Raw genomic sequence first — 14,106 nt, 5'->3', positions numbered from 1 at the left:
TAAAAACTATCCTGTCAAAAAATTAATATATTTAATCATAATGTACAACTAATCTGTTCTTTGCTTACCTTGTAAGTAAGGTCGTCAAGGTTTCCTGAGGGACTATATCTGGATTTATTTTTTATTTGCTGTATACCACAACTGAATGGAGTTTTACGTCAGCTACAATAATAAATGGAAGATTTTTACTAATTACGTTGTGAGCTATTCGTATAGCCGTTTTTTAGGGATAGTTTATCTAAGAGAAATGATATTTTGACAACCACTTTTTAACAACTTTTGAACAACTTTCTCTCTCATACTCACATGATATTGTTATCCTCTCTCTTCCTTTTTCTCTCTCCATTGTTTTTGACCAATAAGAAGTGAGAAAAACAAGGTTGTCAACAAAGTTGTCATCAAATGGATGTCAAAATATCATTACTCTTTATCTAATTTGTTGAAGTTAGTTTATCTAATAGTTTATCTAGACATTTAATTAATATGCATGTGAAATGAATGAGGTTTGACTAACCAACTAAAATGACCTGATAATACTATACCTTCTTGAGTTGTACGAGTCTTAAAATATTAGAAGTATAGTGGACTTCATTTTCTTTTTAAGTCTCCCTCCAATAATTTTGCTCTTGTAATAAAAAAAAAATTGAAAAAAGATATATATGCAACTGTTCGCGCAACTAGTTTTATATTGAAAATTATAAAAATGAAGTACTTCATCAATCTCAAAATGTAAGCAAAAATAAGTCAAAATATAAATTGATATATTTGGTACAAATTTTGAACCAAATACATTAACTTTTGTTGACCAATTTTTATTTATATTTGATGACGGAATGAGTATTTGATTGTACCAAAAAAATCAAGTATTTGATGGTTATTCTAAAGAATATTGTTTTAAAATGAATTTAAACAGTAAGATGAATTATTGTTGGATGTCTCTACCAACTTAATTGGTATTGGATTCATGAGTAGTAAAAGATTATATTATTTGAACAACTATTTTTTAGACAAATTACAAAATAATTAAGTATATATAAATAATACCCTCAAAAAATAATATATATAAAAAAATTATATATATATATATATATATATGTACGAAAATAAAAGTAAAAAACAAAAAGGCTTAGATAAGAAAAAGGTTCCTACAAGATCGCGCATTTTTGGTTTTAGTCCCTGTATTTTTTTTTTCTTGCGAGACAACCCTTGTAATTACATAACATTTTCACATTCGTCCCAGCTGTCCCATTCTGTTACAAAAACGTTGTGCTGGCTAATGGAGGTTTACGAAGCAGTTGGTGATGTGGCTTTGGTTGATGACTGGGGTTAGTCGAGGGACAAAAACCAAAAACGCATTTTTACATAGGGACTAAATTAAAAAATGTAATAATCAATTTTTGAATTAAAAAAGCAATGTTTTCTTCTTCTTCCTCCTCTCTCTCTCACTCTTCTTTCCTCTTCTTCTTCATCTATTTTTTCTTTCCTCTATGCGACCTAAAACTAAAAAACCAATTCTACTACTAAGACACATCCACCTTTCTTGGAGGATTCTACATGAAAAACTACCAGTAAAAAATGAACTTTTTAAAAAAGGAATAAGCAGCGATCCATTGTGTGTTCTTTGTGGGCAACATAATGAAACAATTTCACACCTCTTTATGGAGTGTCATTGGTCAAAGCATATATGGTTTGCTTCCTCTTTAGGTGTGGTATTTAATTCACATGATTCCAGGTACGTACCTTTTCATAAGTGGTTGGAGGAAAATATTATTGATGCCGACGAGGATATTATAGTCCATGTTTTGGCCTTGTGTTATGAGATATGGTGTGCTAGAAATAAGAAATGTTTTGAGGAGATTGATGTTGATGTGGCTACCACCGTTCAAAAGGCACAAAGATCTATTGTGAATTTTAAGAGGTCAAGTACGGTGTTGATGGAGACACTAAGTGGAGGTCCCATTTTGCCAATATCTGATGTTCATTGGACACCTCCTTTTAGTGGTTTCTATAAGCTGAATGTTGATGCAGCAGGTTCGATAGAAGGTGATAAGTGGGGTATTGGGGTTGTTGTGAGAGACAGTGAAGGTGTTGTCGTTGGTGCTAGTTCTTGGCAAATCTTTTCATTACCAGATTCAGAGGTTGCAGAAGCTTTAGCTATGCGGAAAGGTTTGGAGTTTGCGAAAGACATGTCTTTTCTGAATCTTATAGCAGAATCAGATGCTTCTAATGTGGTTTTCGCGTTGAACGCTCACCAACAATCTCCTAACTATGCTGGCTCTATTATTCAAGATTGTATTAGTTTGAAGGGTAGTTTTCGTTGTTTAAATTTTTTGCATGTTAGGCGTGAAGCCAACCAAGCTGCTCATTATTTAGCTAAACTTGCTCTTAAGAATTTAGATTGCATATGGATCGAAGAAACTCCGCCTTGTATTTCTGCAGTCTTGGCTTTTGATTTATTGTCAGACTTTTATTAATGAATTTATCTTTAACATCAAAAAAAAAAAAACTAAAAAACCAATTCCTTCAACAATGTCTTCTCATTCCATCTCTCAATCATCATCAAATGACTTACCTATATGTGGAATCAAAGTGTATGTCTTAAGTTGATAGGTGGAATCAAAGTATATGTCCTAAGCCTAAGCACACAAATGTTAGGAGGAGTAATAGATGCAGGAAACTGAAGTGTGTCAAAGACAAGGGTGCTGGAAGTAATGTTAAAGCACTGTGTAAAATCAAGTTTGAATTACTGACCACCGTCTAAAAAAAAATGTGTTCTATGTGTTTAGACCATCGGTCAAAGGTGCGCGAGTTAACTCACGAAAGGGCATTATTGGTATTTCAGTTGGGAACGAGTGATTTTTGTTGGGAGAAGAGCGGAATTCAAGTAAATACGTCCAAAACTACACATTCTAATTCTACCTTCCCAAACACCATCGACGAATTTCGTGACGAAGAGATCCCCAACCTTCAGCTTCTGGTGAGTCCTCTGATTTCTCAATAATGTTTCGTCTTCAATTCTTGTATATTTACATTTTTTTTTTTATCAAATTCTTTATAGGGACTAATTGCCTCACCCACCGTTGGGGATTGTATTCATTTTATTTACAGCAACTTTTTGTAAAATTAATAATGATTAATTGGAAGCTAGATTTAAATTATAGGGTTCCTTTCATCCTATGCAAATGAATCAAACACGGTAACACACAGGTCATGGAAAAAAAATGGGTCTTGTTTCCCCTTTTTTAAAGTTGCATTTGTAAGAAATCTTTGTCAAAAATGTATGTCATGTCGACTCCTGCGTAATTTTGCAATTTACAGAAAAATATACTTTATTTGGCACCTCCTTTTTTATGAGTAATAGAAATTGTAGCACTCCCATTCTAACTCACATCGTAATTGATTGGTGAGTGACGATGGTTGAAAAACCGCCTAAAAAAGCTTGTATGTTATTATTTTGTTGCGCTTTTCGTCTATTTACTCCCCTTGCATTCCCTAGAATCAGATTGTTTGTTAGGATTGGTCTGCATTTTGAAGTTTAAACTGCTTCCTGGTTTTATATTTGCAATATTTTTGTAACCTGCAGAATTAACAAGCTTGAAGGCAAAGAACCAAATGGCTGGTCCTCGGATTGCTCATGCTACTTTAAAAGGGCCAAGCGTCGTGAAGGAAATATGTATTGGCATAGTACTCGGATTAGCTGCTGGCAGTGTTTGGAAGATGCATCACTGGAATGAGCAAAGAAAAACCAGGACCTTTTATGATTTGCTGGAAAAGGGTGAGATTAGCGTAATTGCGGAGGAAGAGTAAAATAGGTCATGTTTGTGCCGAAACTCAATAATTGTTTGAACTTTTATCCCCTTCAATATTCAATTGTTTCATAAAATGAAGATGAGTCTGGTTCCAAGGAATAAGTTTCTTGCACCGAGCTGTGGACTATTTTTTGTTGGCTTATGGAAATATCATAAAGCTTTCTTTTATTGCTTTTCCTACTGGAGCTATGTTCTTGCTGCACAATCATGCATGTTTAACTCTGTTGATTATAACTTGTTTTGCCTACTAAACAAAGTGTTTCATTAGGATTCAAAGAACATTTAAGCCAGGTGTTGATTATAACTTGTTTTGCCTACTAAACAAAGTGTTTCATTAGGATTTGAAGAACATTTAAGCCAGGTTTTTCTGCCAAACTGAACAAATACAAAGTTCAGTATTGGGGAAAAGATAATGTAGCTGAGAGCACCGTCTAGTAGATCAGGGGATGTGAAATTGTCTGAAAGGGACAGTATTTCAGCGAATTTCAGCAATTCAAAATTTAGTAGTTTGTAATTTTCTTTCAAATGGTATGTGACGAATCATGCTAATACCAAGCAATACTCCTGATCTTCAAAATAAGTTGAACTAAGCTACGTTAAAATGAAATTTTTGCCATCCTCGGTGGAGCATTGTGACATATAATAATGATATACTCAAGATTGCAGTAGTCAAAGGCCTAGTAATCTACAGTCACATTTAACTCTTAGATTGCACGATTTTTTTTATACAAAGGACGGGAGCATGCCTCTATTGAAATCTTGCAGCATATTTTATAGAAATTGCAAAATTTTGAATATGTCCCGACTCATTTCTTGCATTTATAATTTTCAAATAGCCTAAACACACCTTAAGTGTGGAGCTTGCAGCATATTTTATAGAAATTGCAAAATTTTGAATATGTCCCGACTCATTTCTTGCATTTATAATTTTCAAATAGCCTAAACACACCTTAAGTGTGGAGAATAAGGAATTGCTGATTAAAAAACATGTAGCTAGGTGTGGAGAAAACGGAATTGCTGGTTAAAACATGTAGCTACAATACAAAATCAATCTTATTCAACATTACTAATTAATTTTAAAATTTAAGGTTGAAACCAACTATTCATTTACAAAATAAACTCAAATCAATAATACTCTGACCTTTATTTGAATCATGAACCCAAATTACAAAATAATACAGAGCTTGGTTATACATCACTGAAACCAACATCCTTTAGCTGTTGTTGAAATACAATAGCAGGTGCAAGAATGAATCACGATTGAATAATTGGGAAGACAAGATGTCAGGAAGCCCAAAGACCCTAAACTGCATAGTGGTGCATATAGTTTGGTTATTACTCAAGTATATCTTTAAATTACACTTCGTCCATTATTCGGCTAAGCAGCTAAGATCCTTCTGAAAACATAGGCGACAGATGATAAACAATAAACATCCTGATAAATCCATGAAGGTATGATTTTGCAACCTGCCACTGCACGAGCAATGCAATTATTGCTATTGAAGGAATCCGTTTAATATCCTATTACTATAATGTATGTGTTCCATTCTCTCAGTGGAGGGCATCCTGATAATCTGTCTCCCCCCGTGTATCAACTGGATGCTTCAATTCAAATGCTTCCCAGTAAAAGATCAGAGAAACTTTCTACAGAAAAAAGTTCCAAGATAAAAATTAATGTAGGCGGAGGAGGGAATAAGCAGTAAGAATAGTTCAAGTGTTTAACTATTATTGAAAGAGCTCACTTTGAAACGTCAAATTTACATTTAAATAAAAAAGTACTACTCTTTTATTATGTCCAAGTACTACTCTTCACAAACCACAAGGCAGCAAGATTATGTCCAAGCCTGTTATTATCCAGGGACGGATTTAGGGTTGGCAAATGGCAAGTACATCATTATCAAGAACTAGTTTTAGGTGGAAAGTGTTTTATTTGGACTTCAAATTTAAAGGCTGAAGAGGTTACCACAATGATGACCTTGGCAGAGAATGAGATTCTTCATGCTCGAGATCACACGCTTCTTTGCTGCCACTTCCACTGGCTGCAACCACTTTGCTTTCAGCATCTGCAATTCCTTTGCTAATATTTTCTTTGACTGTGCCAGTATCATGATCTTCACCTGCATCGGAAGTATTTGACACACAGTATTTATGCAGCCATCTACCTGTTTCCCAAAGGACATGCATGATGCTTTCCCTGGCAGAATAGCCATGGCTTTCATAAGGCAGAATCACCAGCCGACTTAGAGCACCATGACCCTTCAGAGCATTGAAAAACCTGTCTGACTGCAAAGCAGCACAAAGAATAGAAGCAGCAAGCAATTGGCTAAAGTAAGACTCCAAGGGGATTATCCCTTTCAAATACTGCAATAGTCAATTAATGACAATTTACAAGAACAGTAGACGTGGAAATTCCTCTCTTACCTGCATGGTTAATGTTCCTGGATTATTATCCTCTTCCCCATGGATAAGCAAGATAGGCTTCTTAATTTTATTAGCCGACATAAAAGGACTCATCTCTACATAAGTATCAGTGGCCTCCCAAAGAGTTCTGTCTTCATTCTACAGAAGAAAATGGTGCATGAGATGTAAGATCTTCATTTCTAAAAGACATTTATAAGGTATGCCAGTCAATCCAAAAATAAGGTGTGAAAGGAGATTAAAAGGAACTGTGAAGCACAAGAAAATTTATGGAAGCCATTGGAATAATAGAAATTGAACTATCATAGGTAGTACCTGAAAACCGAAAGGAGTAAGGGTTCTGTTGTAAGCACCAGAACGAGCAATTCCACAACAAAAAAGATGAGGGGCATGTGCCAGAAGGTTGGCAGTCATGAATGCACCATAGGAATGTCCACCAACAGCTATTTTCTTTGGATGAGCTACCTAGATGGGACAGCCAAAAAATGTTCGATTCAAACTATATTTCTATCTGATTGATAGCTTTATCTATTACACAAGTAAAAATAAAAGCTTACCCCACGCCGGATAACTTCTTCCACGGCAGCCTCTGCACTTGCAACTAATTGCTCTACATAGCTGGTTTTGTAGATATTTAATCAGATAATAGCTGATTATTAATTATGGAGTATGATTACTTAAATAAAACTTGAATACGCCGAAGAAGAAACCTAAGCCTCACAAAAGTGAAGAGACCAAATATTTGAAACTCAATTTTGAAGAGAAATGGGACTGAAGATAAGGAGATTTCTCTCGGTGATTAAGAACAATTATTTAGTAGTATACATCAAAGATTGCAGAGCTATAACAGTACTGCTATCAGTTTACCTATCATTAGCCTCTACTTCACCCTCGCCGATAATAGGAATGGTTGGGCCAGATAGGATTGCAAACCTGCACTACTTAAAGTCATCAAGTACAGTCCAGCTAATTTAATACAAAATATACTGAACCGGAACAGAGGAACTAAGTAAAATAATGCCTAATTATCTAGAGCCAAACAGCGCAGATAATTGTCAAAGATATTCACACCTTTTAGCCAGCCAAAGAAGGGCTGACGTGGAACCAATCCCTGCAAATTCATTTGGAGAGCCTCGAACTTGGCTAGCAGCATCTTTGCTCTTAAATTCTCCAGGGTAAGACCAAACCAAACATGGCAAAGGACCGTCTGTTGATGGATTGTAACCAGGTGGCAAGTATAATGTAGCAGTGAGTTGAACCCCGTCTTTTCTTTGATACCTGATCATCTCTTTCTGCAAAGATGCAAGCTGAGGGTATGGATGAGGGAAATTTGTAACCTGAATTATTTTTTTATCTGGCCAACTAATAAAATTATATTGGGTGTTTTCAGTTTTTGACTCTTTTGAAGTCAGTATTTTCAGCCTATCTAACTGTAAATCTCCTTCTTCTTGATCCGACATTAGAGCAACAACAGACTCAAAGTACTTTTCCTTATCACTCTCCCAGATTCGTTCCTTACTACCTGTATTTCTGCAACATTTTGGTCCAAACCACCAGAGTATAAATGAAAATCTGCGAGGGTATACACCGAAAAAAAGTGATTTAAGACACTTACATGTCAAACAGATCAAGGAATGGAACGTTCCCTTCTGGTGTTGCACCACTTCCATTCAGTATAATATATCTTCCTTCATCGCCCCCTTTCTTTATCTTTGCAATAATATATGTCCCAGCTTGAGTTCTCCGTAGCATGGGAGAGCCAGGATCAGAGTATACATCTTCTGAAGATCGATCGAATAGGATGCGTGGAGTCACATCTTCAGATCCAGGAGAGACTACCCATGTTCTTATTCGCCTTGTTTTATACCAAGATTCGTATACAAAAGCCAGTGAATCATCACACCAAGAAATTCCTCTGTAGATACAGAAAACAAGAGCATCAACCATGAACCTGCTCAGGCCCTATCCTAACAGGAGCTATATAGATGCTCATGGCATATGATGAACATAAATATCAGACTATGAGCATGCAAACCAATTGTTGGTCATGATGATCAAGCATGTAAATGGATATGAAAAGCAAGCACAGCACTAGCATAGAATATTTGAAAATGGTCAAGACTTGGTATTGACGTTACAATGTCAACTGCAAACCTCGGCTTTGAGCAGCACACTTAAATACTAAAAAAGAATAAGCTGTTTTAGAAAAGGATCCGAGAATTTGTATCCATACCCATAGCGAAGATCAAGCTTGTGTAATATCACCGGCTGTTCACCTTCTAGTGCTTCAGCAGGTTGTGAGTAGATTATATCACGAGGAGAAACTTCCACTTTTGCATCACCTCCGTCTTGAGTTTCTACCCTAGAGACCTCAAATGAAGCAATTTTAAAAGAAAGACATAAAACAAATAAACACATAACAAATGAAACTACAAAAAAATATAAAAATGCAAGGACAAACATATCTTACATAAAATAAAGTAAATGTTAAGTTTGATTGTGAAAAACAATATAACAGTGAGAAGTGCATATGATGAAAAAACCAAAAACTGACCATAAAAGAGGGAAGAAAATGAGAAGCCAATCGAAGAAAAGAATGGTAAGTGATCCACATTGGCTTGCAAATTTCACTATGCCTAACCATAATATTCCATGAAAACAGCCCCCAAATCTTGCGTATGGATACATGCTAACATGCAAGCTTACCTGTGTACCCGAATGATTGCTCATAAAAACTGCATGATTAGTATTAATTACATGCCAGTGAACTTCATTATTAAAACACTCTTGGGAAGTTAAAGTTTTCAAACACTTAAAAACGTTTGAGAAAAAATGATTAAAACAATTTCAACTGCAGATCTGAAACAGTCTAAATTTAATTAAAAACAGAAAAGAAAAGACAAAAAATGCATGCTTTATAAAGTTTACTTAAATTATAGTAATATGTAATATTGCCAAAGTACATGCCCAAGAAGAAATATAAATTAAAAACTTGGATCTATACCAGTAAAGCGTTGATGGCTTATCAGCTCTCCAATTAATAGAACGCATCCCTTTCCGCACACTATTGGATGTAATTGGAATGTCTTCGGCAAGGGGCAAGTCACAAATCTCCCTGACAAATTTTCCATCGGCACTCCATAACTCTACCTTCTTTGGAAATCTTCCACAAGGTACAATAAAAGAGTATGGCCTATGCATTGAATCAATCATAATGTACTTCTCATCTGGAGAAGGGTCCAGAGAGGTATAAACAGCTGGAGGTCCAAAATCCTTTGTAGTACCATCTAAAGATGCTAAAACAAGCTGAGAGGTCGCATAGTAGTCAAACAAATCTTCATCGTATTCATCCTTCAGCAAATCCTGGAATGTTCTTACTTGAATAATGTTTTTCTGCTCATTAGATTGAATTTTTGGCCCACCAGGAACCAAAGGTTTCTTTGGTGGAGCTCCACGAGTTGATGGAATGGTGCAAACTAACAATGTAGAGTTATCTACCCAAACATAGTTTTCAAAAACTGCATTCAAATATACATCAGGCGACTGAAACAAAGGTCTAGCTTTCCCTGTTTCCACATCTGCAACCCATACTCTGAGTTTACTAGTATTATTGTCCTCCTCATTCACACGAATGCTGAAGGATAAATGTCGAGCATCAAGAGACCAAGTAACAAAATTTATCTTCGCACCTTCAGGGTAACCGTGTATCTCAACCTCAGGTCCTAGTGTACCATCAGGAAGAATTTCATGGATCCCTAAACCGGTGTAGAATGACATGCGACTCCTTGAATTGCAGTATCCATCAATACGTAAACCAGCCAACTTTTCCTCCGGCCTTGCTAATTCAGTCAGTGGAGGTAAAGCTCTTCGCTTGAGAAAAATAATTTTGTCTCTAAATGGTGAAAATGACAATGCAGGAACTGGCGGAGCATCAACGATGTCCCTGATCACAGGTGGAGGAACACGATACCCTACTCCTAAAGCTGAATCATCTAACATCAATCGATTAAAACAAGCATCAGCAATTAGAAATAGTAATATAATCCAAACATTAAAGTAGCTGTTAGTTTAGTTCTATTTCAACCAGAAGCTCAAAAATACTAAATCTAAAAACTGCAAGGCTTGCCTTGAGCACATAAAGACTAAGGGCCAGTTTGGATAAGCTTATTTGAGCTTATTTATTAGCATAAGCACTTGTCAACTGTTTGATAGAGCTTATGAAAATAAGCTATGACATGTCCATGACCTGTTCAGCTTATTTTCATAAACTCTTACCTTCGAGTACAGACTTTTCAGGAACTTAAAATTTAAACGTTGCTAATGCAAAACTCTACACTGTAAGTAAAAACAAAGGTGAAAAATCATCCAATTAATCAAATACTACATCAGCAGTAAATGATTTCTTTTTACTATTTCAAAATAAGTTCATCGATCATCAATAAACTTAACAGTGTACTACTATTTGTTGACTTTTTAGTTACATGGATAATGATTAACAAAGTAAGAATATTATTTTTAATCGCGATGAAAGATGATAGAGTGAACTAGAGCAGAAATCAACCGCGAAATGGAAAATACTATACAAAGAAAATAGAATCAACACATTAATTTTGCAATAAACAGTTAACTAGCGGTAAAGAAACTCATACTGAACTAACCTTCGTAATCGTAGAAAGTATCGGCGGTGGCGGAGGAAGAAACGGAGCCGTTGACGGCTCCACCGGCGCCGTCTTCAGTGGAGACAGCAGTGAGAGGTGCTAAATGGCGAAAGCGGGAGGTGGACATGGAGGCGAAGTTGGCAGCGGTTCTGCGACGGAGAGTGAGGAAACGCGGAGGAGCGAGAGGAAGAAGAGAAGGGTTGGAAGGGAACGATGATGGTGAAGAAAAAGAGAGGAGAGTGGAGCGATGCCGATGGTATAGTTTGTGTATCCGCATCATTGATTGATAAAATTATTCTATTCTATTCTATTCTGTTTGATATTTTCTCTACCTATGCCACTGTGCTAAGTGCTAGTTTTTCTTTTTAATCTACTTTTTTATTTTCAAAGATAAATAAATTAAGAATTCAACTTTCCAACGTCAATACCTTCTTTTTAATGTTTATTGTCTTTATCAACTAAACTACATTGATAGAGAAGATGAATAAATCTTCTCATACGTGAGAGACAATACCTCGTCATTCAAAATGATAGAGAACATTTAAAAAATTAAATATATGTTTTTGTCTTATTTTAAATAGTTAAAAGCATAAAAAAAAATATACAAACCAACATTGTCTCCTAATCAATCACATAATACCCCAAGAAGTGTCTGTGAACTTTGCTCAGTTGGTATGAACAATGCATAATTATGCAAGGTCCGAGGTTCAAACACTGGTCATAAAAAAAAACATAATACCCCAAAAAAAGGATAAAAACGATTATTTTTGTAAATTATTTTTTTTAACAATATTTTTGTAAATTATTTAAAAAAACATTAACGATTGCTTTTAGTTACTTTATTTACTTTTTTTTTTTTGTTAATTATGTAAGTGCGAAGTATTTATGACTTTATGGATAATTAATCACCGTTAAAATTGTCGCAGCTAATCCTCTTTAATTAAGTGTTTGTTTCATAACAAGACAATATTTGTTTGAGGAAATTAAGGTGACTCGCTATAATTTCAACAAACTGGCGGTTATATCAAACAAGCATCAAACGTTGCCATAATTTTATATTATGCATCATATTTTTATCAAATTTACTGATCTTTAGATCATTCTTAATAATTTATATGTACTTTTCTAAGTCTTCCTTTTTTTTTTTTTTTTACAAATATCATTTCTCATCTCCCTTACGTGCAAGTTAGATGTGTTTAACTTCCATCTAACTTGAAACATATATAATTTCTTTTCAACACTCTTTATCTTGAAACAAATAATTTCGTTTCTTACAAAAAAATATCTAGTTGGAACACACGTGGAAGATCATAATTGGTTGCCACCCGATAAGAAATATGTGTACATAAATCCGCAGCAAGTTCAGTATATATAGTAGAAAAATCTCTTTACGTTATCTCTGATCCTTATCTCGATAGATATCATCATAAATCAAGAGCAAAGCAAAGCAAAGCATCAACATAACATAAGAAGAAGAAGAAGAAGAAGAAGAAAAAAAAATGGCAACAATAGGTGGTCTCAGCCTTTCAAACCCCAAGCTTCTCTTCAACTCATCAGGATTTCCACAAACCATCAAGATCTCACCAACAACACCACTGCAGACACGGTGGGGTGTAGCCGGATCAGGTCGAATGATGGTGGTTCGACCAGTTCGTGCTGCACCAGAACAGATATCAAAGAAGGTAGAAGAAAGCATTAAGAGTGCGCAAGAGACATGTGCTGATGACCCGGTTAGTGGAGAATGCGTAGCGGCATGGGATGAAGTGGAGGAACTCAGTGCTGCGGCGAGTCATGCAAGGGATAGGAAGAAGGATTCTGATCCATTGGAGGATTACTGTAAGGATAACCCTGAGACTGATGAGTGCAAAACTTATGATAACTGATTTATGAGGAGATGTAAAACTGAAACTGTTGCTTTATATGATGATTATTTATGAGCATTGATTAGTAGTGCTGCACTTTAATTGTGTGTATTTTTATATGCATGTTTATCTTAGCATCATACATATACAGCATCTTATGAATTGAAGTGAAATTAAACTGTCTGTCTTTGTATGCATATATTTCTCCAATACATTGGACCGGAGGAATTATATGAGAGTCCAATCTAAATTCTAGTTAAGATGATATCAAAGACTATCGAAGATGTGTTAGGCCACCCACCTGTTAAGTCCCTCGTATCACGTTTTAGTCGTCAAGTTCTATATATGCATGAGAGGCGTGTGTTAAGAGTCTAAGTTGATGAAAATATGGTCTGAAATCTCCACCAAAATTCTAAGATAAGTTTTGATTTAATCAACTCTTTTTCTTTTATGAACTTTGGTATATGACATGATGTTGTCAGATCAAATTAAAGGAGATTATCAGTATCAGAATGAAGATCTACTACATAGTTAGGTAACTTATGCTTAATTTGTTTATCATGTAAAGTCATTAAAAAAAACCTAAAATACCATAGAGATTTTGTATCAAGTTAAGAGCAATTACACAAGACATTGAGTATTCGAGTGCTCTAACTTCTCACGTATAATTTCTCAATGTTTATTTTCATTAATGTGGCGAACTTTAGCATTTCTGGTCTTAGTATTAACGAGTTACCGGAATGGAATCATAAATTATCTTACAAAGGGAACCGCCATTAATACTTGATTGTGTTGGTTGAAAATATCACGAAGACCAAGCTTCCAGCCTTATCCTGAACTTCATTCTGATGCTGATGCTTCGGCAAGCTCTTTCATCCTTGTAGGCTTTCTCCAAGTTTCTCTTGTAAAACACCAAAATTTTAGTCTTCTACCTCCATTTGATATACAAATCACTTCACTTATAAATTGTTCAACACCCACATCTTCATTATAAAAACTTCTTACTCAAATTCATACCCCAACAAATCACTTTCAAATGTGTGTTAGTCGATTCATCTAACATGTTGAATTTCAAATTAACTCCACTAAATTATGTATGTCTCGCATAAAATGAACAAGACTCGTATAAATTTCAATAAAAAAATAGTATATGTTGAAACAAAATTGTCGCTAGAATAACTATAAGCTTAACAAAATCAAAATCATTAACCGCGTATGAGGCTTCATCACAACTCATGTAGGTTTTAGGTAGAAAGAAAATCTAGTGTCATGGAAATGTCTACGGCTATAAGTTGATTAGATGAACCAATGAACCGGACAAACTAAACCTATATGTAAAATACGTTGAGCACTATGCAA

The 14,106-nt window shown here is 35.2% G+C and overlaps 4 protein-coding genes across 15 annotated transcripts; 3 read left to right on the top strand and 1 right to left on the bottom strand.

Annotated features, from left to right (window-relative positions):
* Positions 1-1,603: 1,603 nt before the first annotated feature.
* LOC146911108 (uncharacterized) lies at positions 1,604-2,600 on the top strand. The gene has a single exon (XM_085730810.1). The coding sequence runs from the start codon at positions 1,659-1,661 to the stop codon at positions 2,472-2,474; it is 816 nt and encodes a 271-aa protein (XP_085586936.1). The 5' UTR covers positions 1,604-1,658; the 3' UTR covers positions 2,475-2,600.
* Positions 2,601-3,583: 983 nt separating this feature from the next.
* LOC146911107 (cytochrome c oxidase subunit 5C-like) lies at positions 3,584-3,977 on the top strand. Its single transcript, XM_085730811.1, has one exon. It carries the CDS (start codon positions 3,613-3,615, stop codon positions 3,805-3,807), a length of 195 nt encoding a protein of 64 aa, XP_085586937.1. The 5' UTR covers positions 3,584-3,612; the 3' UTR covers positions 3,808-3,977.
* Positions 3,978-4,862: 885 nt separating this feature from the next.
* LOC146911106 (Prolyl oligopeptidase family protein) lies at positions 4,863-11,221 on the bottom strand. 12 transcript variants are annotated; one of them, XM_085730796.1, is made up of 12 exons: positions 10,886-11,221; positions 9,232-10,219; positions 8,461-8,589; positions 7,843-8,142; positions 7,299-7,757; positions 7,095-7,160; positions 6,785-6,845; positions 6,543-6,692; positions 6,231-6,368; positions 5,773-6,092; positions 5,571-5,653; positions 4,863-5,453 (listed from the first exon to the last, which is right to left on the bottom strand). In XM_085730796.1, the coding sequence occupies exons 1-11, from the start codon at positions 11,163-11,165 to the stop codon at positions 5,599-5,601; spliced, it is 2,946 nt and encodes a 981-aa protein (XP_085586922.1). In that variant the 5' UTR covers positions 11,166-11,221; the 3' UTR covers positions 4,863-5,453; positions 5,571-5,598. The 12 variants fall into 12 exon arrangements, with proteins under 12 accessions (XP_085586922.1, XP_085586924.1, XP_085586925.1 ...); XM_085730798.1 differs by having other exon boundaries at positions 4,863-5,449; XM_085730799.1 differs by having other exon boundaries at positions 9,232-10,210.
* A 1,045-nt stretch (positions 11,222-12,266) lies between these two features.
* On the top strand, positions 12,267-12,849 carry LOC146911105 (calvin cycle protein CP12-2, chloroplastic-like). Its single transcript, XM_085730795.1, has one exon. It carries the CDS (start codon positions 12,385-12,387, stop codon positions 12,766-12,768), a length of 384 nt encoding a protein of 127 aa, XP_085586921.1. The 5' UTR covers positions 12,267-12,384; the 3' UTR covers positions 12,769-12,849.
* Positions 12,850-14,106: the final 1,257 nt, after the last annotated feature.

The sequence above is a fragment of the Medicago sativa genome, chromosome 7 (assembly GCF_051527215.1).
Source record: "Medicago sativa cultivar Bolivia chromosome 7, Bolivia_mono, whole genome shotgun sequence".
Classification (NCBI taxonomy): Eukaryota; Viridiplantae; Streptophyta; class Magnoliopsida; order Fabales; family Fabaceae; genus Medicago; species Medicago sativa.
The sequence above is the reverse complement of the archived record's forward strand: the minus strand, read 5'-3'. Positions and strand labels throughout refer to the sequence as shown.

Excerpts from the sequence above, each read along its gene's own strand:
- LOC146911108 (XM_085730810.1), top strand. The coding sequence starts at position 1,659 with ATGGAGTGTCATTGGTCAAAGCATATATGGTTTGCTTCCTCTTTAGGT.
- LOC146911107 (XM_085730811.1), top strand. The coding sequence starts at position 3,613 with ATGGCTGGTCCTCGGATTGCTCATGCTACTTTAAAAGGGCCAAGCGTC.
- LOC146911106 (XM_085730796.1), bottom strand. The coding sequence starts at position 11,165 with ATGATGCGGATACACAAACTATACCATCGGCATCGCTCCACTCTCCTC. Across the intron at positions 7,161-7,298 it reads CTTCTTTGGCTGGCTAAAAG|GTTTGCAATCCTATCTGGCC; the intron begins GTGTGAATATCT and ends TAAGTAGTGCAG. Across the intron at positions 6,846-7,094 it reads GAAGTAGAGGCTAATGATAG|CTATGTAGAGCAATTAGTTG; the intron begins GTAAACTGATAG and ends CTACAAAACCAG.
- LOC146911105 (XM_085730795.1), top strand. The coding sequence starts at position 12,385 with ATGGCAACAATAGGTGGTCTCAGCCTTTCAAACCCCAAGCTTCTCTTC.